The sequence below is a fragment of the Neofelis nebulosa genome, chromosome 15 (assembly GCF_028018385.1).
Source record: "Neofelis nebulosa isolate mNeoNeb1 chromosome 15, mNeoNeb1.pri, whole genome shotgun sequence".
NCBI classification, from domain to species: Eukaryota; Metazoa; Chordata; class Mammalia; order Carnivora; family Felidae; genus Neofelis; species Neofelis nebulosa.
In genome coordinates, this window is record NC_080796.1 from 18,369,777 (window position 1) to 18,394,505 (window position 24,729).

A 24,729-nucleotide genomic window follows, 5' to 3' on the forward strand; every position below is an offset into this window, starting at 1 on the left:
CCCAGGGAATGTCTTATTGTAGAGGTCAAGGATCTAAGAACTAGTCAGGATGAATTAAGAAATGCTATAATGCAGGGCACCTGGGTGGCTCAGTCGGTTAAGTGTCCAACTTCGGCTCAGGTCATGATCTCGCGGTCCATGGGTTCAGCCCCGCGTCGGGCTCTGTGCTGAAAGCTCAGAGCCGGGAGCCTGTTTCAGATTCTGTGTCTCCCTCTTTCTCTGACCCTCCCCTGTTCATGCTCTCTCTCTGTCTCAAAAATAAATAAATGTTAAAAAAAAAAAAATTAAAAAAAAAAAAAAAGAAATGCTATAATGTGTCTGTGTGGCTCAGTCGGTTGGGCGTCCGGACTTCAGCTCGGGTCATGACCTCACAGCTTGTGAGTTCAAGCCCCGCATCAGGGTCTGTGCTGACAGCTCAGAGCCTGGAACCTTCTTCAGATTCTGTGTCTCCCTCTCCGTACCCCTCCCCTGCTCATTCTGTCTCTCGTCAAAAACAAATAAAAACATTAAAAAAAAAAATAAAAAAATAAAAAGAAATGCTATAAATGAGATGCAAAATTAACTAGATACAGTGACAGTGAGGATGGAAGAAGCAGAGTAGAGAACAAGTGAAATAGAAGATAAAATTATGGAAAATGATGAAGCCGAAAAACAGAGGGAAAGGAAATTACTAGATCACAAGGGGAGAATTAAAGAGCTAAGTGATTCCAGGGGCACCTGGGTGGCTCACTCGGTTAAGTGTCCGACTTCGGCTCAGGTCATGATCTCACGGTTCACGAGTTTGAGCCCCACATCGGGCTCTGTGCTGACAGCTCAGAGCCTAGAGCCTGAATCAGATTCTGTGTCTCCCTCTCTCTCTGCCCCTCCCCTGCTCGCACTCTGTCTCTCTCTCTCTCTCGAAAATAAACATTAAAAAAAAAAATTTAAAGTGCTAAGTGATTCCATGAAACCAAACAATATCCATACCATAGGAATTCCAGAAGAAAAGCAAGAGACAGGGACAAAAGGTTTATTTGAACAAATTATAGCTGAGTACTTCCCTAGTCTGGGGAAGGAAACAGGCATCCAAGTCCAAGAGGCACAGAGAACTCCCTTCCAAATCAACAGGAACAGGTCAACACCATGACGTATCATAGTGAAATTGGCAAACTACAAAGCTAAAGAGAGAATTCTGAAAGCAGCTAGAGACCAACCGTCCTTAACCTACAAGGGTGCACGCACAAGGGTAGTAGCAGACCTGTCCACTGAAACTTGGCAGGGCAGAAGGGATTAAATGTGCCGAATAGGAAAAATATGCAGCCAAGAATCCTTTGTCCAACAAGGCTGTCATTCAGAAGAGAAGGAAAGATAAAGGCTTTCCCAGAAAAATAAGTATTTCTTCAGGGGCACCTGGGTGGCTCAGTCAATGAAGCATCAGAATCCGGATTTTGGCTCAGGTCATGATCTCACGGTTTGTGAGTTCGAGCCCCACATTGGGCTATACACTGATGGGGCACAGCCTGCCTGGGATTCTCTCTGTCTCCTTCTCTCTCTGGCCCTCCCCCTCTCTTTCTCCCTCTCAAAATAAATTAATAAACTTAAAAAAATAAAAATAAATATACTTCTTCAGTCTCAGCCATATTTTCGGATGATTCTACCTGCACTTACACCGTTAAAATGGATGTTAAATACTGCTGTGGAGTTATACTGTACCATTAAGAACTATTTGCTTTTAACTTTCTAAAGCATCCTGGAGAGTCTTCTACCCTGAGAATATTATTAACTTCATAGATAACGTCTAAGGGTGTCACTATGCCAGCAAGGTCTCTTGTGATTTTCCTGCACGCCTGTATATTTTTGTTTCATAAATGAAACAACATGATATTTTAAGAGCTGATCCAGTGGCTCTCAGGGATAAGAATGCCTCAGTCACTGGATATGACCAGCTAGCAACTGGTGGACTCGTAAATACCTTCCTGATTATGAATAAATTTCAGATGAGATCCCCAACATTTAAGATACACAAACTGTTTTCAGTACCGATGCCTCACATTCGCTTTGATACTTACATTATACTCGGACACTACTCCTTTATAAACTTCATAAAACTCTTCAACGTTAACTCGATCCATGTTGAACTACATTGAAACAAAACAAAACAGAACAAAAGTCAACCAATAAAAGGACGCAAAATGTGCCACGCTTAGAACTCGACACTTAAGACCTCCTGGATGTATTTTCTGTAAAATCTAAACCTTGCGGAAATTAAATACCCTGAAAAAGTGTCGTTGAAGATAAACTCATCAATGATAAAAATGCGTAACATTTATCAAGCACTTGATATATCAAATATTGTTCTAGGACCTGCACGCCATCATCTCATTTAATCCCCTCAACAACCCCATGACATCAGTCACACGATGTACATAAGGGTTATGTAACCTTCAGATCTGTGTGTTCCATCTCAAGCAGTCTGACCTCACCTGTCATGCCCTTAGCCACTACACTATACCTCTCTTTGAATAAAGCCTCATTCTCCATGCACACAAAAAAATGTATATACAGTGTCATGTTGTTTACTGATAGATGAGCAGAAGCAGAACTATTACTAATGCAATGTACTTCCAATTTTGCAGCGGCCAGAAATAGTACCCTTTTCCTCCCAAACATTTAGAAAAATCCCTACTTAGCATTTACACGAGTCGTCTGGAAATCGAAATTCAAACCGAATTGTAAGAGAATGCTTATAAGATAAATCTATAAAGACTCTTTCTTATCCAGACTGGATTCAAATTTAATTAAAAATAAAATTTCATTAAGTTCTAGGGTTGGGGCACCTGAGTGGCTCAGTCGGTTAAACATGCAACTGTTGATTTAGGCTCAGGTCATGATCTCCCGGTTCATGGGATCAAGTACCGGGTCAGGCTCTGCACTGACAGTGACAGTCAAAATAAATAATAAACAAAAAATAAGTCCTAGGGTCTCAAGAACTAAGACCTTAATTTTTTTTTTAATTGGCTCAGAATTTAAAATTTTAGGGGCACCTGGGTGGCTCAGTCAGTTAAGCTTCTAACTCTTGATTTCGGCTCAGGTCATGATCTCATGGTTTGTGGGATGGAGTCCCGTGTCGGGCTCTGTACTGTCAGCAGGAACCCTGCTTGGGATTCTCTCTCTCCCTCTCTCTGTCCTTCCTCTGCTTGTGCACTTTCTCTCTCCCTCTCCCTCCTTCCCTCTCTCCCCCGCCCTCTCTCTCAAAATAAATAAAGTTAAAAAAAATAGAATTTACAATTTTATTTTCTTCCCTATTTTGTTTCTTTATTGTTGCCAAAAATGCAGATCACTAAGAAATTTCTGCCTGCCCAGGCAATAATTCACACTGGGAGGATTTATTTCATAGGCAACATAACTATAACAGTCAGTGAATTTTGTTTCGATTTCAGTGTTTTAGCCTACATTCCCACAACTTGTTGAATTTTTAATATAACAAAATAATAACAGAATATATAATTTAAATACTTATATTTTGTATTGGAAATTCCACGAGGCATTGTGTAGGGTTATTTTAATTTAATTTGCGATTTATTTTAATTTTCATTTGATTTGTAAAATAATCCATTGAGGCAAACAATAATGTTCTCACTGACCGGCAGACCCACTAGTCTAGAGGGCAGCTGACCCATGATTCAGAAACAGAGCTTCCCGGGGCACCTGAGTGGTTCTGTCGGTTAAGCCTCCGACTTCAGCTCAGGTCATGATCTCACACTTTGTGAGTTCAAGCCCCGCATCAGGCTCTATGCTGACAGCTCAGAGCCTGGAGGCTGCTTCAGATTCCGTGTCTCCCTCTCTCTGCCCCTCCTCTCTCTCTCTCTCAAAAATAAACAAACATTAAAATTAAAAGAAAGAAAGAAAGAAACAAACAAACAAACAAACAAACAGAGCTTCTTGACTCCCAGACTCAAGGGATGTGATTGCCACTAAGCAACCATGCCTCCCTTATAGGTGCAATTAATCTTTTTTATTATTATTCTTGTTTTCACTGAGCACTTACTATGGCCAATGACCATGCTAGCTTGTAGGCCTAGAGTCAGATCAATATTTAAATCTAAATTTGCTACAAAATACATACTTTTAAAGCAGGGTTAGGTCCTACAATCCTGTGAATATAACACCAATCCAATACTTTTAGAACGTTTGCCTAACAATTTCTTTATAATCCTAGATAAGGTTCTTCAAATATCAACTCTGTCATTAGTCTCCAAGTTTTGCCCGATGACTGCAAACCAGTTGATATTTCTGACCTCTTTTTGGCTTGTAGGCATTCCTACTAATCAGGACACAAAGTGGTCAGAATCTTGGTTACTGCTCTGACCCCTGATTTTGGATGATCCTAAGACTTAAAAGAAATCAAAAGCAGTTCCTTTTCAGAAAAAGAACATATAAATTGTTCTTTATGTATATAAAAAATGTATATATATATGTATATGAGTGTATATATATATATATATATATATATATACACGTATATGTATATGTATATGTATATATATATATGGAAAATCTCAGCTCCAAAGCTGGTAATTCACTATCAAAACAGCATAAACTTCCTGGCCTTGAAACACGGTTTATCTGATTCCTGTAACAATTGGTACCCAATTTCTTGTCAAGTGCACGGGTAAGTAGAGAACAAAGGTGTGAGCTCAAAAGTGGATGTTGTTTGTTCAGTGAAGGGCTTCCTACAAACGTGTCCACAGGGCGACTCGAGAACAGCCGTGGGCCCTGCAGGTCCAATGGTGTGACCGCCAACAGAGGGGCTGAAATGCACTAACTCCAAAGAAGGTTCTGAGGGAAAGTCCAGAAACCAGCAAAAGGCCCTCGTTAGGGGGACAAAAATCTCAACCGATTCTCCTTCTCCGTTCTCTTCTCAGTCACCAATCCAGGCCACCAGAAATTCATTATAACTACTCAACTTAACTCTATTTTTTGTTTGTAGGAACTACCTACATTGTTTCTGTCTATATTCATTGTGCAACTAAAGTCCCAGGAATTTTATAAACCGATTTTATAAGCTTAAATTACCCTTTGAATTTTAGTTCTCTCAGTGAAAGATTATGTGGGTAAAATCATCTCAAAAACATTTTTTATTATAAGGTTATCAGGTTCAGTAACTATATCTTTTTATTTTTAATGTGCTGAGTTCACAAGTGCACAGAGAAAATTCAATGTAAAACATTTTTAAAAAATCTCTCAATAGGTTATGACTCACTGCAAACTACCTACCATCTGCATAGCTGAGATTTCAAAACCTGCATCCCGGATAGCCATGAGGATCTTTCCCAGGAGTCCTAAAAATACAGAACAAATGAGTGCAAAAATAGAATACAATAGGGGCGCCTGGGTGGCGCAGTCGGTTAAGCGTCCGACTTCAGCCAGGTCAGGATCTCGCGGTCCGTGGGTTCGAGCCCCGCGTCGGGCTCTGGGCTGACAGCTCGGAGCCTGGAGCCTGTTTCCGATTCTGTGTCTCCCTCTCTCTCTGCCCCTCCCCCGTTCATGCTCTGTCTCTCTCTGTCCCAAAATAAAAAAAAAATAAAAAAATAAAAAAAATAGAATACAATATTGCCAAGGCATTTTAGTTTCTTAGAAATGCAAATTGTCTACATCAGGGCACTTTGCTTACACTCTATATGAAGAAACCACTTATTTTTCTAAGGGAAACTAAATCCCTACTATTGAACACCACGTGTAATCATTTGATTTACCAAGTAAGTACTTCAGAATACCAACAATTATCCTGAAGATGATGTAAATGATCTTTAAGGTATTATTTTGACTTTAAGACCCCTGAAGTCTAGTGACATAGGGAACATGCAAAATAAACCACTGACAATAACATTACCAAACAAAAAAAAAAAAATGAAATGAAATGCCAAAGTACTGGGTAATGGGAGTTCCCAGGATGAGGTCAAAGAAGAAAAATCAAATTATAACTGAAGGGTAGCAGAAGCTTTAAGGGGAAATGAGAGCACGAAATGGTACTTAAAGGCTGTAGATAGATGGGATTACATGGGCACACAGGTATAAAAGGACAGAAGGCTCAGGTCTAAGAACATGTGAGCGTGCTCACATGAGAGGAAGAAGTCAGAAAAAGAAAAAAAGAAAACAGCTGAAAAGGAAAAGAGACTTCGTTCAAATTGATGAAGGCCTTGGATATCAACATGAGGAACTGGGTCCTTATCCCACAGATCAGCGCTTTTGATAATAGGGTCTGTAGATTCTGGGAGTCTAGGACTGATTTTGAAATTCCATTAGTTTAGTATAAAAATCTTCTAAGCTTCTTTTTTCCAAGTCAACTAAACCCACACTCACACATGCACACCCCTATCCCATATATTCTGGAACGACCTTGATGCTCACCTAGTAACCCAACATCACCAAAGAGTATCCGTTTTATTTACTATTTTACTGCAGCCAAGTAGGGCTATTATAATTGCAGCAGATTGAGGGATAGGAGGGGAAAAAAAAAAAGACAATGATAGATCTATTTCTCAAATGATGCGTTTGTACCAAGGGAAGACCAAATGATACCAGGGTGTATTGTGAAAAAAACAAAGGTTTCTCAGAAGTCCGAAGGGTAGAACAGGCCCACGCCAACTCACAGCAGTCTGCATCATATCGGCGTTGAGTTTGGTGACTGAGTTTTGTCAAATATCCTTGATCCAATCAGTGTTGTTAACTTAAATTTTATCCATTTTATAGTTTTGTTGGTGATGAATTTGTAAATTGCTTCAGCTGTACAGTTGCATGCACAAAGGTTTGTATTTAGTTTTATATTTGGACATGTTTAAGCTGCACTATAATTACAATAATTTATGTCAACACTGGGGGTCCATCAGAATATTTTTCCTCCAGAGGAAACACTGCCAAAAGAGACGGAGAGTCACTGAAAATGTTGAGCGGAAGAATACAGGACAAACAGTGTTTTAGGAAGATTACCGATGTAATAATGACAGGCAAGCTAGTCTGAAAAGGAATAAAAGACAGAATAACAAAGGCTTTTGAACTCATCTAGCATGCTCACTGAACTTGGATGGCAGCACTAGAGAAAGAAGTAATTAATATAAGACATTGCCAAACAAGAATTAACAGGACTAAATTGAACACAGAGCGTGAAGATGTAGAAATAAAGGTTTTGAGTCCAAGTGACTGAAAGGTTGATAGCATCTCTAAGAAGAAAACAAGTAAGAAAAACAAACTGATTGAGCTCCTGGGGAAGGCCACCAAGATGGAATGATGGCCAGCTGACCAGTGAGCTGGACCCGGGCACTCCAGGGCTCCTTGCTCCCTCCCCCATCCTTGGAATGTGCATTCTGTTTGCCTTTCCCACTCCCAGAGGCTGCTCCAAGGACACAGCCTTGAGATAGGGATGTGGTGCTGAGAATACCTACATGGTATGCGTGACTGAACCCAGAAGGCCTCTATAGAAACTTTTTAAGATTTGGAAGGTGGATGTGGGATCCACTTGCCTGGCTGCTGCCCAACGCAAGCCTTGCATGTAAGGTTCCTTGCTTTCTGAGACTGCCACCTGCCAATCTGGAGTGGCCTTCCTGTTTCTTCCGTCCCTCCTTATGAGTTCAGGGGCCAGTTTCAGATTACACACTGAAAGCTGCCACGGAGGTTATGAACCAACAATTAAGGGGAAAGGCAGCAAATTATTCTGAACGTAGAATCTTAGAACAGAACACTGATCAGTGTTTGAGAAGACAGCATATCCAGTGACTAAAAAATGATTGATGAATGAGTGAATACACTCCCTATTCCAAATAGGTGATAAGGGATTACATCCAAAAGCTAGACAGGTAGAAGGCTAATAATGAGGAGTGAAGACAGGTTAGAGCTGAAACGAGGAGAACAGAGGTCTGCTGGTTTGACAAAAAGAAGAGGAAACGCAAAAACAAACCAAAACAAAACAAAAAAAAAAAACAACCTGGGAGGAATGATTTTTGAGAAAATATCTAAAGTTTGGGAGTTAAAGAATGAAAATGAGTAAAGAAGGGTATGTAAAAAGAGATGTGCAGGAAATTAAAGAATAAAATATTACAGTAGTATCGCCATATCAAACAGAGGGGGAAATTCTTAGAATGGAGGGGCAGTCCAGAATTAAAGGAGATTAAGGGCCCTGGGAATGCAGATAAAGCCTTCGGCATAAGCAGGATGGCATGCTGACATTAGAGACACTTGAAAGATATGTATTAAGAGTGTTAGGAAAAAGAAATTAGATAACCCACTGAAAATCTGCACCAAAGACTCAGATGATATTGGATATGAGAACGTGAGCCAAAATTCTAAGTCATTAATCAACAGGAAAAATATTAGTTAGGAAAGAAAAAACTGATTAACAATTACTGGGGACTGAGCTCTTTCTTGTGAATTGATACCATTTAATCCTTAAAGCAACACTCCTATCAGGTTTTGGAGGATCGATAACTTGCCTGAAATCATAATGTTAGTGTATCTCCAAATCCCACTGTCTTTCTACGAGTTTAATGAGAAAAAGAAACGCATACGTGGAAGCCTGGTATGTAAAATTTGCTGGGCAATGTAACTCCCTAAGGCAAGGACCACGTTCATTTCAGTTCTCAATGTACCTCCGGCGCCCGGCGTAGTATCCAGCATGTAGTATAGGTGGTGCACAAATACTGTTCACTGAATTCAGAAATAACCAAAGAAACAATCGCGGCTCTGCCTGATGCAGACCTAGAGAACTCGAAGACTCTTCGGGGCAAACAGACACCGAAACACTTGAAAACACTGGAAAATTACCAACGGGTAATCAAAGTTAGAAAGAGGGAAAAGGATTATTTAAAAGTGTTGGCTTAATGGTCTGAGAGAAAAAGTTCACACTTATTTCATGCCATATACGAACAATAACCCAAAATATACTTAAGGTAAATGCAAAAACAAACAAAATAAAAAAACAAAAAACAAAAGAACCCCCAATCAATTAGAAAAATACCTAGGTGACTATTTTTTCCTCAAGTAAAGGTAGGCTTTTTTTTTTTTTAATTTTTTTTAACGTTTTTATTTATTTTTGGGACAGAGAGAGACAGAGCATGAACGGGGGAGGGGCAGAGAGAGAGGGAGACACAGAATCGGAAGCAGGCTCCAGGCTCCGAGCCGTCAGCCCAGAGCCCGACGCGGGGCTCGAACTCGCGGACCGCGAGATCGTGACCTGAGCTGAAGTCGGACGCTTAACCGACGGAGCCACCCAGGCGCCCCAAGGTAGGCTTTTTAAATATAAAAAGCGGGGAGGAAAAAAGGAGAGTTCTGTTTCGGCTATGGCTGAGTAGCTCCTATTGGAATATAACCTTCCCTCAGATAATAACTATAAACTCTGGGGAAAAAAAACTTAACAATACAAGTACCTGGAGGTACTGAGTGGGTTCCCTGTTTTTGCAGTATTTAGGCTGGGGGGAAAGCCACGGTCTGCACTGAAACTCTGATTGAAAACCCAGAGAAGTAGCAAATTTAAAGAACTAGAAGACAAGGTTTAGGCAACCATGGCCACTGGAAAGTGAGTAGACAGATAATCCCAGGAAAAAGAGAAGCCAGAGAAGAAAGCCTGACTTCTGTGTATAAACGTTGCTCAAATCTTGGGAAAACTGAAGCATTCAGGCATGAAGCAGACTCCAAAAAGCCCAGCTATGATTGAAAGGACTGAACGAGGCTTTGAGTTACCACCCCAGAGATTACCCGATCAATTCAGCACGTTTACTGGTTGCATTTAAAATATCAATATATCTTTCAAGAAGATGACAATATCCATAATTTTACAATATCTCATTCATAACATTCAGGATATGATGCATAATTATTTGAAACACGAGGACACAGAAGAACATGACCTATTCCAAGACAAAAGAGAATCGATGTTGGGGCGCCTGGGTGGCGCAGTCGGTTAAGCGTCCGACTTCAGCCAGGTCACGATCTCGCGGTCCGTGAGTTCGAGCCCCGCGTCAGGCTCTGGGCTGATGGCTCAGAGCCTGGAGCCTGTTTCCGATTCTGTGTCTCCCTCTCTCTCTGCCCCTCCCCCGTTCATGCTCTCTCTCTCTCTGTCCCAAAAATAAATTAAAAAATAAAAAAAATAAAAAAAAACGTTGAAAAAAAAGAGAATCGATGAAGACCAACCTCGGATGATGCAGATGTTACAATTAAGAAACAAAGATTTTAAAGTTACCGTTATAACTGCTTAGTGAATAAAAGAGAAGTACACTCAAAATACATGAAAAGATAGGGAATATCAACAGAGATTAAGAACTACAAACAGGATCAAATAAAAACAATGAAAACGAAAAATGCAACATCTGAACTACAAAATCCACAGTAGAGACGTAAGAGCAGAATAAATTTAGACATAAAAAGAGTCAATCGATCTGAAGAGAGATCAACAGAAACTATCCCATTTGAAGAAAGAACAGACAATTTTTGAAAAACAATGAACAGAGTACCAGGCTGAAGCAATACCAAAAAGCCTAACATACATGTAACTGCAGTCTAAAATAATACAGAAAATATTTAGAGATATAATGGCTGAATTTTTTCCAAATTTGTTGACCTATTGAATCCACTTTGTGCTTTTTTAAACCAATCTCAAAGAAAAAAAAAAAAAAACTAGGCATATCATCATCCAGCGTCTAATAATAAAAAATAAAGAAAATCTTTGGAGCAGCCAGAGAAAATGACTCACTGTATACAGGGAATAACAATTTTAATGACTGCTGACTTCTCCGTCTCCTGGAGGCAGGTGGACAGCTAAGCATTTTTAATGTGCTATAAGAAAAATAAATTGTCAATGTGAAATTCCATGCCCAGCACAAAACTTCAAGAAGCATGATAAAATAAAGACACTTTGAGAAAAAAGAACCCTAAAGGAATTTGTTTTTACCAAACTCCTACTTCAAGAAATGATAATGGGAAATTATTTAACTTGAAGGAAAATGTAACAAGATTAAAAATAGGACCCTCAGGAGAAATGAGCATAATTAAAAGTCACTATGTGGGTAAATACAAAAGATTATTTTTTTCCTCTTAATTTCTTTAAAATACACATGCCTAATGGGGGCACGTGGGTGGCTCAGTCAGTTAAGCGACTCCTGATCTCAGCTGAGGTCTTAATCTCAGGGTCTTAAGTTCAAGCCCTGTGTTGGGCTCTGCACTGGGTAGGAAGCCTACTTAAAAAAAAAAAAAAAAAAGCCTACTTAAAAAAAAAAAACACGTCTGATTAAAGCAAAAAGTTTAGCATTGAACTGTAGGTTTAAAATGTACATGAATTTAATACATAACAGATATCAGTTAATCCAAAGAAGAAAGGGGGGCAAGGAGAATAGAAAACAAATAATAAAACAGTAAACCTAAAACCAATCATAGCAATAATTACATTAAATGTTAGTGCACTAAAAATTCCCATTTAAGGCAGAGATTTTAGATGAATTAACAAGATTCAACTATATGCTATTAACAAAAAAAAAAAAAAAACTTTAAATATAAAGACACATATAGGTTGAAAATAAATGATGGAAAAAAATACCATGCAAACAATAGGTACAAGAGAGCTGCAGTGGTCACATTAATTTCAGATAAAGTAGAATTTATGACAAAGAGTATTGCCAGAGATAAATGTCCTAAGCAACATCTGGGAGACTGCTTTAGACAGAGAGTGGGAAGAAGATGGACGTTCATGACAAAGAGAGCGCTGGGCACAGATACAGCGATGTATGTATCTTGGTGGAGGGGAAACCAGGAGAGAAGGCAGGGGAGGTGGTAGAAACCATTGACAGAAGGACTTATAGACCATATTTAGAGGTTTGGATTTTACCCAATAGGCCAGAAGTTCTCACAACTTTTTGGCCTCATGGACACTTTAGTTCTTAGAAATTGTTAAAGATTCTAAAAAACTTGTACTTATATAGGTTATATCTGTCAATATTTGTTATGTTACAAATCGAAACAAGAATTCTTTTTTTTGTTTTTTTTTGTTTGTTTGTTTTTAACATTTATTTATTTTTGAGACAGAGAGAGACAGAGCATGAATGGGGGAGGGTCAGAGAGAGGGAGACACAGAATCCGAAACAGGCTGCAGGCTCTGAGCTGTCAGCCCAGAGCCCGACGCGGGGCTCGAACCCACGGACCGCGAGATCATGACCTGAGCTGAGGTCGGCCGCTCAACCGACTGAGCCACCCAGGCGCCCCGAAACAAAAATTCTTAAATCCTAATTTAAATATAACAAAAATTCTTCACATGTTGGCATACATAACATTTTGTGAGAAAAAAATGACTATATTTTCTAAGAAAAAAATTAGTGAGAAGTGTAGCATTGTTTTACGTTTTAGAAAATCTCTTTAATGTCTAACTTAATAGAAAGCAGCCTTGTTCTTACATCTGTTCCAGCTTTCAATCTGCTGCTATGTGTTGTTTTGGTTAAAGTATATTTAGTTAGAAAATAGTAAAGTATTTTAATAGCCTTTAATGTAAATGTATTTATTCTTCTTTGACAAACAGTATTCTCCTAAAATCTTACTGCAACATATAACTTCAAACTTCTACCAATGAATTTTTTACCCTGCTGCATTAAAATTCACAGGTCTATCCAATACTTTGAAAGAATCTTTTACCCATGCATGATTTTATAACATTACACACTGATACTTTGGAAAATATTAGTTCACTCAGTTGTGCAGATCTTCCAAATGCTGACTCATTTCATTACAGTACATCAGGAAAAAAAAATCACATTTGTTAACATCGCCACCAATTTCATCAGAATAGTCTGTAAGTTATTAGGAAGCTGTCAAGCTTAAGGTGGTAAATATACTTTTGCAAGAACATAATTATGATTTTCATTTCTCATTTTACCTTCTTTTGCATTTTTACCTTTGGCAACAATTTTTGTCAACTGTCATTTCTCTGAAATAACAGGCTTACTTAATTTCAAGAAAAATTCACGCCAAATACCTAAGTGTGAAAAACCACAGTATGTCTGCCAGTCATTCTTTTGGGTAAAAATGATATCCCATGAAAAAGCCTTTTAGTTGAGCTCAAAACTCAAACAGTTATACAAATGCTAGTCCTAAAGATCACATTATATTTCAGGATAGAACAAAAGTGCTTTATGCAGACTTCTCATTTCTTCACACACAATATTAAAAAGACATATACTTGAAGGTCAAGAATGAATAAAATTAATTTTTTCTGTTTCATCAAGGACATTCTTAAGCGAAAGTGGCTTTTCTTTCTGCAAGCACATGACAATTTAATAAAAAAAAAACCTGACTATTAGTGCAGTTTGCTTCCACTGTCTTTTGCTACTTTTTGCTAAGGCACCAGCAGTGTTACCCACCATTTGGTTTTGTACCATTAGTGCAAACGTCACCACATTTCAAGAGGCAAATAAACCGATTATTATGAAAATCGATTCGCTCTCGCGGATAACGTAAAGGGTCTTTCTTGTTATAATAAAGAAGATGCTTCACACGATTACAAAAGAATCATTTAAATATGGGAGCAGGATTAAGCCTCGTGCATTAACCAACGCAAAGAGATCTACAATCTACATCTATTACAAATCTATAATCACATTAAACCACACCCCATGAAGATGTACCACTTGCACAGAATAATTCCGTTCACAGATAAACGAATAAAAAAAGTTATAGTTCAAGTAATATTGCCATTCTGCCAAGAACAGTCAGACGTGAGTCAAGGATATTGCTGTTTTTATATTCGGTTGGTTATGTGTGGAGGCAGGATAGAGAGGCATTTAAGAAACCTGTTCTGTGTTTAACAGCTCGAAACAACAAACTGTCAATAACCATATGTCCTTTACTTTGTTCTAGACAGAAAATGTTCAGATGACTGAACAAATAACAATAACTATGTAAATGAAGTACCAAAAAGAAAAAAAAAAGTAAAATTGCCTGCCTTGCAGCAAACAAGTTCGAAAGGGTCAAAGCAGACGACTTTTTTTTTTTTTCCCCTTGGCTGCTGTTTGCATAGCTAATTTGTTTTTTAACGGTTTGCTTCTAACTCCGTGAATGTTCTTAAACCCAGAACGTGAACCTGACAATCAAAAGGGGCAAATATAAAAAGCCAGAGAGAAGAGAGATGTCAACCACGTCTCCCTAAACCCTGTTCAACCTCTGCTCTTCTTCCAACAGTCCAGTTAAATGAGAATTAGTAGATTCAAGCCGGGTTTCTATCAGCTGCACTAACAATGTCCACTTTGGACAATCTGACTCACACAGGAGAGGATATACTGCAGCCTGAGAAAGAAAGGCTGTAGTGGGAAGGGTTGAAAAAGAAACTAAAACAAACAAAAACAAAACAACAGGTACAGTATTCCAATGTGTGCTGATTCTGATGAGAGGGTTTATAGGCAACAACAAATTATCTTGGAAAAAATCCTAGGCATGGCCAAATGATCAGTAAGTGGGATTAGAAGATGAACCCTCCCTCTGTCCACGAAGTTCAGAAAAGGATCATGGTTGGAGAGTGTAAGAGAAGAAACTGACAACAAAACATTCAGGTACACTGACGTTCAAATACTATTTTTAGAGGGGTGCCTGGGTGGCTCGGTGGAGCCTCTGACTTCGGTTCAGGCCATGATCTCACGGTTCACGAGTTCGAGCCGCCCATCAGGCGCCAGTGCAGATTCTCTGCCTCCCTCTCTCTCTGCCCCACCCCTCAAAAATAAATAAACATTAAAAAAAATTTAAATACTATTTTTAGAAATAGACTTAACCATTTAAATTAAAACAGGTTTGTACCGGGGCGCCTGGGTGGCTCAGTCGGTTGAGCGTCCGACTTCAGCTCAGGTCACGATCTCGAGGTCCGTGGGTTCGAGCCCCGCGTCGGGCTCTAGGCTGATGGCTCGAAGCCTGGAGCCTGCTTTGGATTCTGTGTCTCCCTCTCTCTCTGCCCCTCCCCCGTTCATGCTCTCTCTGTCTCTGTCTCAAAAATAAATAAACGTTAAAAAAAATTAAAAAAAAATAAATAAATAAAACAGGTTTGTACCTACTAGGAAAAAAAAAACAACTGCAAGGCAATTGAACAAAACAGGTACTTTAACACCAACGGGTATCAATAAGCACAAAGGCACAAAATTTTCACACAATTTAAATACAGGACATGGTGGGTATCACTTGGAAGAAAACAAACTGCCACCAGGCTTCTATGACCGAGGATGGATTCACAGGTGCCAGATATGGGGTCCTAGGTCACCCAAAGCAGGTATAATGAGGCACACATATAATGCGGTGCTAACATAATGTCCAAGACTTATTTGGGTATGGAAGCAGCAACTTTATGAGGGTCCTGGGAATTGGGACAAGCTTTTCCCCCAAATTACAAAGAAAATCCAGCTTGCATCTAAAGTGGAAACAAAGATGGGATTTTTTTTTCAGTTTTAAATAAATACATAAATTGTATTTATTTTTGAGAATCCATTGTTTCTCCCTCTGACCTGGTATCTGGTCGGGGCAACAAATCCATATTAGCGGATTGAGCTTGACTCGGCTGTGTTACCCATCATCGTCCCTACAAGGAAGGGCACTTAGTCAGAAAGGCAGCCCTTAAGAATTGAATTCGGATTATATTGCTCCAAACAGCCCGGAGTTAAAAATGAGTTATTCTCTCTCGCCTTAGAGCTGCCAAAGAGGGGTAAAACCTCCCAGGGCATGGCATAGAAGGAGGAAGATTACTAACAACTACACACGAGATATCTGGCCAGGGGCTAAGAATCAGTTTGCTCTCCAGGCCACGGAGGTAAGTCCTGGCAAATAATCCAGTTTGAAAAGCCCTTTCCTTGGCCTGTCTCAGTTTCACCTCTACACGGTGTCGGTTTCTTTCCTCATTTGTTAAAAAAAAAAAAAAAAAAAAAACCACGTAGTTCGTCCCTCACAGCCTTGTTATGAGGATTAAATGTGTGTTTATATGTAAAATTCTTAGCATAGCCAGTGGCACACAACAGCACTAACAGGTCATGTTGGCAGTAGCAGATAATCCTCATCACGAGTGAACTAGTGGAAGTTCAGCTGAATGCGTAGCTTTGCTTCCAGAATTACCGTGAATCTAATTTCAGCAGTTCCCTTAAAATCTTATGCCTCCCATTCCACGAGAGAACCCTGGGCTGCCAGGACATCTCAAGGGGACTATGCTAGAGTCTGGGTCACTCCTAGTGAGATGCCTGCACGGAGATGCTGGAGAGACAGGTCTCCGGGGTCACAGCAACATCGGCTACAGGCACAACAGAGCCCGGAAGACGCAATGGTTCTCCAGAGAAGAAAAGTCAGTGTGGTCAAAGCCAGCCGTATCTGGCAAACACAGTGATACATGCTAGGAGTAAATCAGGGCAAGAAAAGAGGGGAGAAGGGGGTCCTCACGTGGCATCCGACAAACAAAGCCTATCCGATTTCTCTCTTCCACTAGGGACTCCTAAAAATATCTGCAGTGAACTTTGTAGAGGGCTAGAGTCCTGTGTCTGGAGACAGGTGCATGCATCAGTAAAACAATTTCTATAGGTTCATAAGGAATATTTAAATCTTGAAGGAAAATTTGAAATAGAAAGTTTCCCTACAAAAATCCATACGAGAGGAAAAAGGGCAGGATAAAAGTTGATTTAATACATAAAACGTTAAAACCAAATCAAAATCATAAAACTAAGATAAATCAGCTTATACATCCCCACTTAAAGACAGTCTCAGTTTGGGTGAAACGTTAAAGCCCAACTATGTTCTATTTATACAATATAGAAAGTAAGATGAATTATGTAGTGAACAAAATCAAAATAGCCAAATGGGTAGCAATATTAACAATAAACAAAATAAAAGTCAGGGGAAAAATATCTCAGGATATTTTGAAAAGTAAAACCAGAGTATCACAAACGTATATGCACAGAATATACGACATGACATTCATAAAGAAAAATAATATTAGAAATAAAGGAGAGATAAACAGAAACATACCATTCTCCAACTCTTGCAGACTCGATGAAAAATATTATGAACATAAGTGGATTTTTAAAAAAATTAAGCATATGCTAAACATTCCAACGTAACTATAATAAATACAAATTACCTGGGCCATTTTATTTGACTACCACACAATAAAACGAGAAAATTTCCAGAAAAGTTAACAACAAAACTCGAAGTCTGGGGAATTTACAAGTACTCTCCTCAAGAATCATTGGAACAGCGTTGACTGAAACACGAAGAAACACCCAGAGTGACAAATCAGAAGAAACCATATACCAAATCAAACAATAATATTTAGAAGTTAGAATATAATGGAACAGGCAATCTCATACACACACCTATGGGAGTACTCGGCACCCTCTTTCTGGAAGATAAAGTGAGGTGTCTCAAAAACTTGAACATTTTTTCTTTTGATAATAAGACTTCCATCTTTTGAGGGGCACCTGAGTGGCTCAGTTGGTCGAGCATCTGACTTCAGCTCAGGTCGTGGTCTCACGGTTTGTGAGCTTGAGCCCCATGTCGGACTCGCTGCGGTCAGCTCAGAGTCTGGTTGGGATCCTCTGTCCCTCTCTCTCTCTCTCTCTGCCCCTCCCCCACTCAGGGGTGCACGCACGCGCGCTAGTTCACTCTCTTTCTCTCTCTCAAAAATGAATAAACCTTCAAAAAATCCATCTCTTGAAATTATCCTAATGATCAATAAGAGATTCACAAGGATTTACACTGGGAAAAACTCATCACAGAAGTATTAATAATATTTTTAAATTTGTTTTACAAAGTTTGAGAGAGAGAGAAAGAGCATGCACGTCCACATGCACACAAGCAGGGGAGGGGCAGAGAAGAAGACAGAAAATCCCAAACAGGCTCCGCCCTGTCAGTTCTGAGCCTTTCATGGGCTTCATCTCACAAACTGCAAGATCTTGACCTGAGCCAAAACCAAGAGTCGTCAGATGCTTAACCAACTGAGCCACCCAGGAGCCCCAATATTGTTAAATTTCTAAATAATAAAGCAAGGAAAAGGTAAAGAGGACTGCATTCCTACAACTCTGTTTTTAAAAATTTTAATGTTTATTTTTGAGAGAGAGAGACAGAGAGACAGAGAGAGAACACACAAGTGTGAGTGGAGGCGGGGCAGAGAGAGAGGGAGACACACATCCAAAGCAGGCTCCAAGCTCTGAGCTGTCAGCACAGAGCCCAATGTAGGGCTGGAACTCACACGCAGTGAGATCATGACCGGAGCCAAAGTCAGACACCCAACCGACTGAGCCACCCAGGTGCCCCCTACAACTATTATTCAGACTTTAAAATTTTTAAAGAATTTTTTTCTGTGCAATTAAATAATCTTTGAAAACATAAATTCAAAACACAATGTTAGGCTAAAAGAAAGTGCAATATAAACTTAAATAAACTGGGTAATTCCTATTCATTTTATGAAAATAGTATTACTCCAATACCAAAAGCAAAGTACAAAACAATATAACTACATATCAAAATCACTATGAATACAGTTGCAAAAATTCTTAACAAAATATTAGCAAATCAAATTCAGCAACATGACCAAGTGAGGTTTATTTCAGGAATGTAAGCCTAGTTCATTGTTAAAAAAGAAAAAAATCAATCAATGTCATCTATGTTAAAAGGCTTTTGAAAGAAAAATTACATGATCATATCAACTGATGCAGAACAAAATTTCTGAAAAAATTCAACACACATTCATGGTCAAAACTCTAAGAAAAAAAAGAGGAATAGAAAGGAACTTCCTGAATTTCATAAAGAACATCTACAAAAAAGCTAAAACTAAAATATGCCTAATCGTAAAAGGCAAGAATGCCCATTCTCATTTTTCTTATTCAAAATTGCACCAGAAGTTTAAGCCAGTAAATAAAGCAAGAAAAGAAAAAGGCATTCAGATAAGAAAGAGACATAATTGTTTCCATTTGTATGTGACCCATTGTCTATACAGAAAATCCAAAAAACTACAAAATGTATTCTAGAACTAATAATTGACTTCAGCAAGGTTGCAGGATGTAAGACAAACATACAAAAATCAACAGTGTATCTACATACGAGCAACAAACATGTGGACACTAAAACTGAAACTTTATCATTTATAATCACTCAAAAAGGCAAAAACTACTAGACATAAGTCTAACAGTACATGCACAGGATTTGTTACGAAAACTACAAAATGATGGGGTGCCTGGGTGGCTCAGTCGGCTGACTGTCCGACTTCAGCTCAGGTCATGATCTCGCAGTTTGTGGGTTCGGGCCCCACACTGGGCTCTGTGCTGACAGCTCAGAGCCTGGAGCCTGTTTTGGATTCTGTGTCTCCCTCTCTTTCTCTGCTCATGCGTGCACGCATGCTCTCTCTCCCTCTCTCAAGAATAAACATTAAAAACATTTTTTTAAGAAGATTAAAAAAAAAAAACTACAAAATGCTGGAAGACCTAAATAAGTGGAGTCACATAGTATCCATGATTTAGAAGACTTAACACAGCAATGATGTCAATTCTCCTCAAATTGATAGATTTCATGTAATTCCTATCAAAATCCCAGCAAGATACTTTGTAGATACAGACAAGATTATTCTGAAATTATATGGAAAGGGAAAGGAACTAAAAGAGCTAAAACAATTCCAAGAAAAAGTCAAAGCAATCAGTCTCCTCAATTTCCTAACTATCGTATAGCTGTAGTAATCAAGACTGTAGTAATCAAGAGCAACAGACATATAGATCAATGGAACAGAGCTGAAAACCCAGCACCGGATCCACATAAATACAGTTTTTGACAAAGACGTTAAGGCAATTCAGTGGAGAACAGCCTTTTCAAAAAACCAGTGATAGGACTGTATAAGGAAAATTAGAAAATACAGTCTCTGACATGGCAGTCACTTATCAGAAGCCAGTCTACACTGTGGAAAGATAACACAAATTTAGAAGACAACAATTAGTCTTTCTTGTATGTATTGTATGTGCTACTCATATTATTTCATGTAATCCTTACAACAATCCTAGGAGGCAAGTACTATTATTACCTTCATTTTATAGATTGTTACCAACTATACTCAAGAGAAAAACAACATGCCCTAGAATAATAGCCTGTAAGAGATAGAATGAATAAATTTCTTTTATTTAAAAATTTTTTCAGGTTTATTTATTTTGAGAGAGAGAGAGAGAATACATACACATGTGTAAGGGAGGGGCATAGAGAGAGGGAGAGAGGGAATCCCAAGCAGGCTCCGTGCCGTGAGTGCAGAGCCCAAAGCGGGGCTCGAACTCATGAACTGTAAGATCATGACCTGGGCCAAAATCAAGAGTTGGACGCTTAACCAACTGAGCCACCTAGGCACCCAGAGACAGAACGGAATTTAAACCAAGTTCTGCCAGCCCTAGAATCTGATTATGTTATACTACAACAGTCAAAATATTTAATCGGCATGTACATATCATTTAATTAAATAATTCATCTATATTAAATAATTCATGCCACCCCAAAACACATTGCTCTGGGATATTGACTATCGTGAGTTAAAGACATTCAAGTGTCTCAGCAAATGCAAGAAAAACACTCTGACCTTTCTTCTTTTTCTAATAGCAGGAGATGAAATTCCCCACATGAAAGACATCCTCCCCATATTAGCAGGAAAGCAACGTACTTCCCATCAAGGACAGAAAAAACTCTACGAGGGTAAAGGTAAAAGTTTGCATCCCCTACAATATGCAAAAATACACATTATCTACATATGTATAATTTACCTTTTTTGATCTTCTGAGTATATACTATAAAATCAATAACAGAAGAATATAAAATCTGTATCTAGCAAATTTTGAAATGTTCACAGGATGATCGCCCAATTTATTAATGATTCAGAGTTTAAGCTTTCTTTCCTTCTAACCATTTTGATGCTTATCAACATTTGAGGGAAAAAGAGAGCGGAAACAATAATCACTTTACTGTGTATTAGCAGTGCTACAAAACTCTGATAGAGAGAAAATCATCAAGAGAAAAGTTAAGTAGTTAACAAGGTAGATGGACGACATTCTTTTTTTTTTTTTAACGTTTATTTATTTTTGAGACAGAGAGAGACAGAGCATGAATGGGGGAGGGGCAGAGAGAGAGGGAGACAGAATCGGAAGCAGGCTCCAGGCTCTGAGCCATCAGCCCAGAGCCCGACGCGGGGCTCGAACTCACAGACCGCGAGATCGTGACCCCGGCTGAAGTCGGACGCTTAACCGACTGAGCCACCCAGGCGCCCCTGGACGACATTCTTTAAAACTGTGACAAAAAAATACTTTCTATGGAAAGAACTTACCCTGATACTAAGGTCTTTCCTTGATATTTTCCCTTTATATCATGATGCTCATACTCTACAGTAACCCATACACCTACAAGCAACCCTGCAGGCAAGGAATGCACCCCTCTACCGTGGGAAAACTTGAAAACCGCCTTTACTATCAATGTGAAGCTTACTCCATGCAGTAAGAAGGTATAAATAGATGAAAACAAAACCCAACTCATAGACACAAGAGCCCATGAAAAGGACACTCAGAGCTAGAGATAAGAGTTCAGATCAATTTCAACAGCAAAATACAAGAGAAATCACAAGCGTTACTAAATTCGACACAAGGAACTTAATACTAATCCCAGCAGATATGCATAACAAATAACCTTGGGCATAAAAAACAGGTGGAAAAGCTTTCAGTTTCCTAGACAGCAATATGTTCCCAGGCAATGCCACTTCACTAATAATCTTCCAGCAATTATTTTTTATTTTTTTTAACGTTCATTTTTGAGAGAGAGACAGAGCACGAGCAGGGGAGGGGCAGAGAGACGGAGACACAGAATCCAAAGCAGGCTCCAGGCTCTGAGCTGTCAGCGCAGAACCCGACGCGGGGCTCGAACTCACGAGCCATGAGATCATGATCTGAGCTGAAGTCAGACGCTTAATGGACTGAGCCACCCAGGCACCCCAATTTTTTAATTTTTGTAATGTTTATTTATTTGTGAGAGAGAAGGAAAGAGAGTGAGAGCACACGTGGGAGAGGGGCAGAGAGAGAGGGAGACAGAGAATCCAAAGCAGGCTCCAGGCTCCGAGCTGTCAGCACAGAGCCGGATGATGGGGTTTGAACCCATGAACCACGAACCAAGACTGGGCTGAAGTTGGATGCTCAACCAACTGAGCCACCCAGACATCCCAATCTTCCAGTAATTTTTTTTTTTCCAGTAATTTTTAATCGGAAGAGAAAATATACCTGCAAAGTAGTTTGGATGCAAATGTGTTATGAGTGTCTGCCTTCTAGTAAGCAAAGATATTGTAGAATCACTTTAAATTAACTGCAGAGGAGAGTCTGTATTTAGCAGAACTGTTAAAGTGAGAGCTAGTGAGGCTCTTAGGTCTTAAAAGATCTCAAATTATTCCATTAGCTGATCGTAAAATCTATTCTAGTAGCAAGTAGGTGTAATGAAAGACAGACCTAATTCATCCAAATAGCATTTCTGATTCTCCACTTACACCACACCCCCACATCTAAAATACACGTTTATCCTTACCAATATCCTAAGAACCATAATATGTAAATTCCCTACAAGGCAATAAAAATAACCAATGTAGCTTTACAGATGTACCCACAATATGGTAGCTAAGTGCATTAAAATTCATGATAGTTGTAATTAAGTGAGTAGAAAATAAAAGCAGGCTCCATACCAACTTAGGAACAATAGAAAAGATGTGTAGGATCTAAGATCTCCAGGAAAAGGCAGTCAAGAATCCCTCCTTTGCTGGGAAGACAGGGGTAGGCTCGGTACAGCAAAAGAAGCCAAGAACAGCCAGCATGACTAAAATGAGATCACAATTTTAAAACAAGGACAGTCCAAGAAAAACAAAAGTAGCGAACCGGGCAGACAGACCAGAAACTGAAAATTTTGTAACGTGAGGCAAATAGGTCATTAGAAGTCCAAAGTCAATGCCAGGTTACTACAGAAAACAAGTCAATCACTCAGTCACAAAGCAACACTGAGTTTCGACACCACAGGATACTGCCAGCTCCAGTACAGGGCGAGATCCTTCCTAATTTTGAAAGAGCCAGTCCCTCTTGTGGAGGGAATAAGCACGAGTCCCATTAGAGGCCGACTTCATATTTCTAGGAGATTTTCCTGAGTTATACAAGGGCTATACATCTTATAATTCATCGACGGAAATCTGTTAGCCTTAAAAAGATAAACCCAATGAAAAAGTAATTCAAACCATCGATTATTAGCTCCAACAGGAACAAAACAAAGAAATCTTTTCCCTTTCTTAAAATGAGTTCCATTGTTGGCCTCCTTTTTTGTGAAAAGGTCCGAAAGAAAAAGATTCTCAAAGCCAGTCTTTTGTCCCGTTTTTAAAAAATAAGTACATTGATCTTTGTTTATTCTAGCTACCCCAGGTCACAGTTAAAGGAAATGCACAAATGTAGTTATCTACTTCAAGAACACTGTTTCTTCTGCTGATTTTAAGTGGCTTTGATTTCCTCGGCTAAGACATACATTGTCATTCATAGACAGGCTTAAAAATAGACATATAATTGGGGGCATTTGGGTGGCTCAGTCGGTTGAGCGTCCCACTTTGGCTCAGGTCATGATCTCTCAGTTTGTGAGTTCAGGCCCCCGGGTCGGGCTCTGTGCGGACAGCAGCCTGCAGCCTGTTTCGGATTCTATGTCTCCCTCTCTCACCACTCCTCCCCTGTTCACGCTCTGTTTCTCTCTGTCTCTCAAAAATAAACACACATTAAAAAAAAAATGTTTTAAATAGACATAATTCCACAACATGGGCCACAAATTATATAACTTCTGCCCCTTGTCTTCTGGAAGCATATACTACCTGCCCTGGGTATGGGCATCCGTTTTTGTTCCATTTTCCAGGATAGTCCTCATGTAGGGGGCAACTCTCCCATCTAGAGGTTCTCAAAATGTAGTGCCCACTTTAGCAGTAATAGCATGACCATGACCTGGGAACTTGACAAAAATACAGACCTACTCAACTGGACACTTCGGAGTCTTTATTTTAACAAGCCCCCCAGGTGACCTAGGTGCACACAACATTTGAGAAGCAGGGCTGTGAGCCAGATGTCTGAGGACAGAAGGGTGTCATAAAAACCATTTTCCTGACCATGAAAAAGCGTAATGTGACCTGAAAAGCCTTATGATTTTAACTTTCAGTCACATTTTTCCTTAATCAGACTTCTCCAAACCTACACAGTCTTTTTTTTTTTTTAATGTTTATTGATTTTTGAGAGAGACAGAGACAGAATGCAAGTGGGTTAGGGGCAGAGAGAGAGGGAGACACAGAATCCGAAGCAGGCTCCAGGCTCTGAGCTGTCAGCACAGAGCCCGATGCGGGGCTGGAACTCACGGGCGGTGAGATCATGACCTGAGCCGAAGTCAGATGCTTACCTGACTGAGCCACTCAGGAACTCCATGAGAGGTGTTAAATTCTTAAATTTTGTATTTTTGTCTTAGTTTTCCTTACCCACTATCACTTAATTTTTAAGACCATTCTTCATCAGAAAACATGGAAATAAAAGGGCATAATGGTAAAAGTGTCTCCCCCCTATGCCGGCATCTCAGTCCTTCTCCAAAGCAGTCATTGTTAGAATTTCTTATATATTCTTCTAAAAATATTCAACGTACATACAAATGTACAGACACAACCTTTGTTTTACTGAAATACATACTATGCCATCTATGCTATGC

At 39.3% G+C, this 24,729-nt stretch overlaps 1 protein-coding gene across 3 annotated transcripts in view; it reads right to left on the reverse strand.

Moving 5' to 3' along the window:
- The window catches only part of NME7 (NME/NM23 family member 7), a 262,956-nt gene that overhangs the window by 132,767 nt on the left and 105,460 nt on the right, over positions 1-24,729 (reverse strand). For 2 of the 3 annotated variants that reach the window (XM_058700810.1, XM_058700811.1), the window contains exons 8-9: positions 5,257-5,321; positions 2,049-2,117 (exon numbers count right to left, since the gene is read on the reverse strand). The exons of the other annotated variant lie outside the window; for it this stretch is intronic. In XM_058700810.1, the coding sequence (XP_058556793.1) occupies positions 2,049-2,117; positions 5,257-5,321 (134 nt within the window). The remainder of the gene's footprint in view (positions 1-2,048; positions 2,118-5,256; positions 5,322-24,729) is intronic. 3 annotated transcript variants of the gene reach the window in all.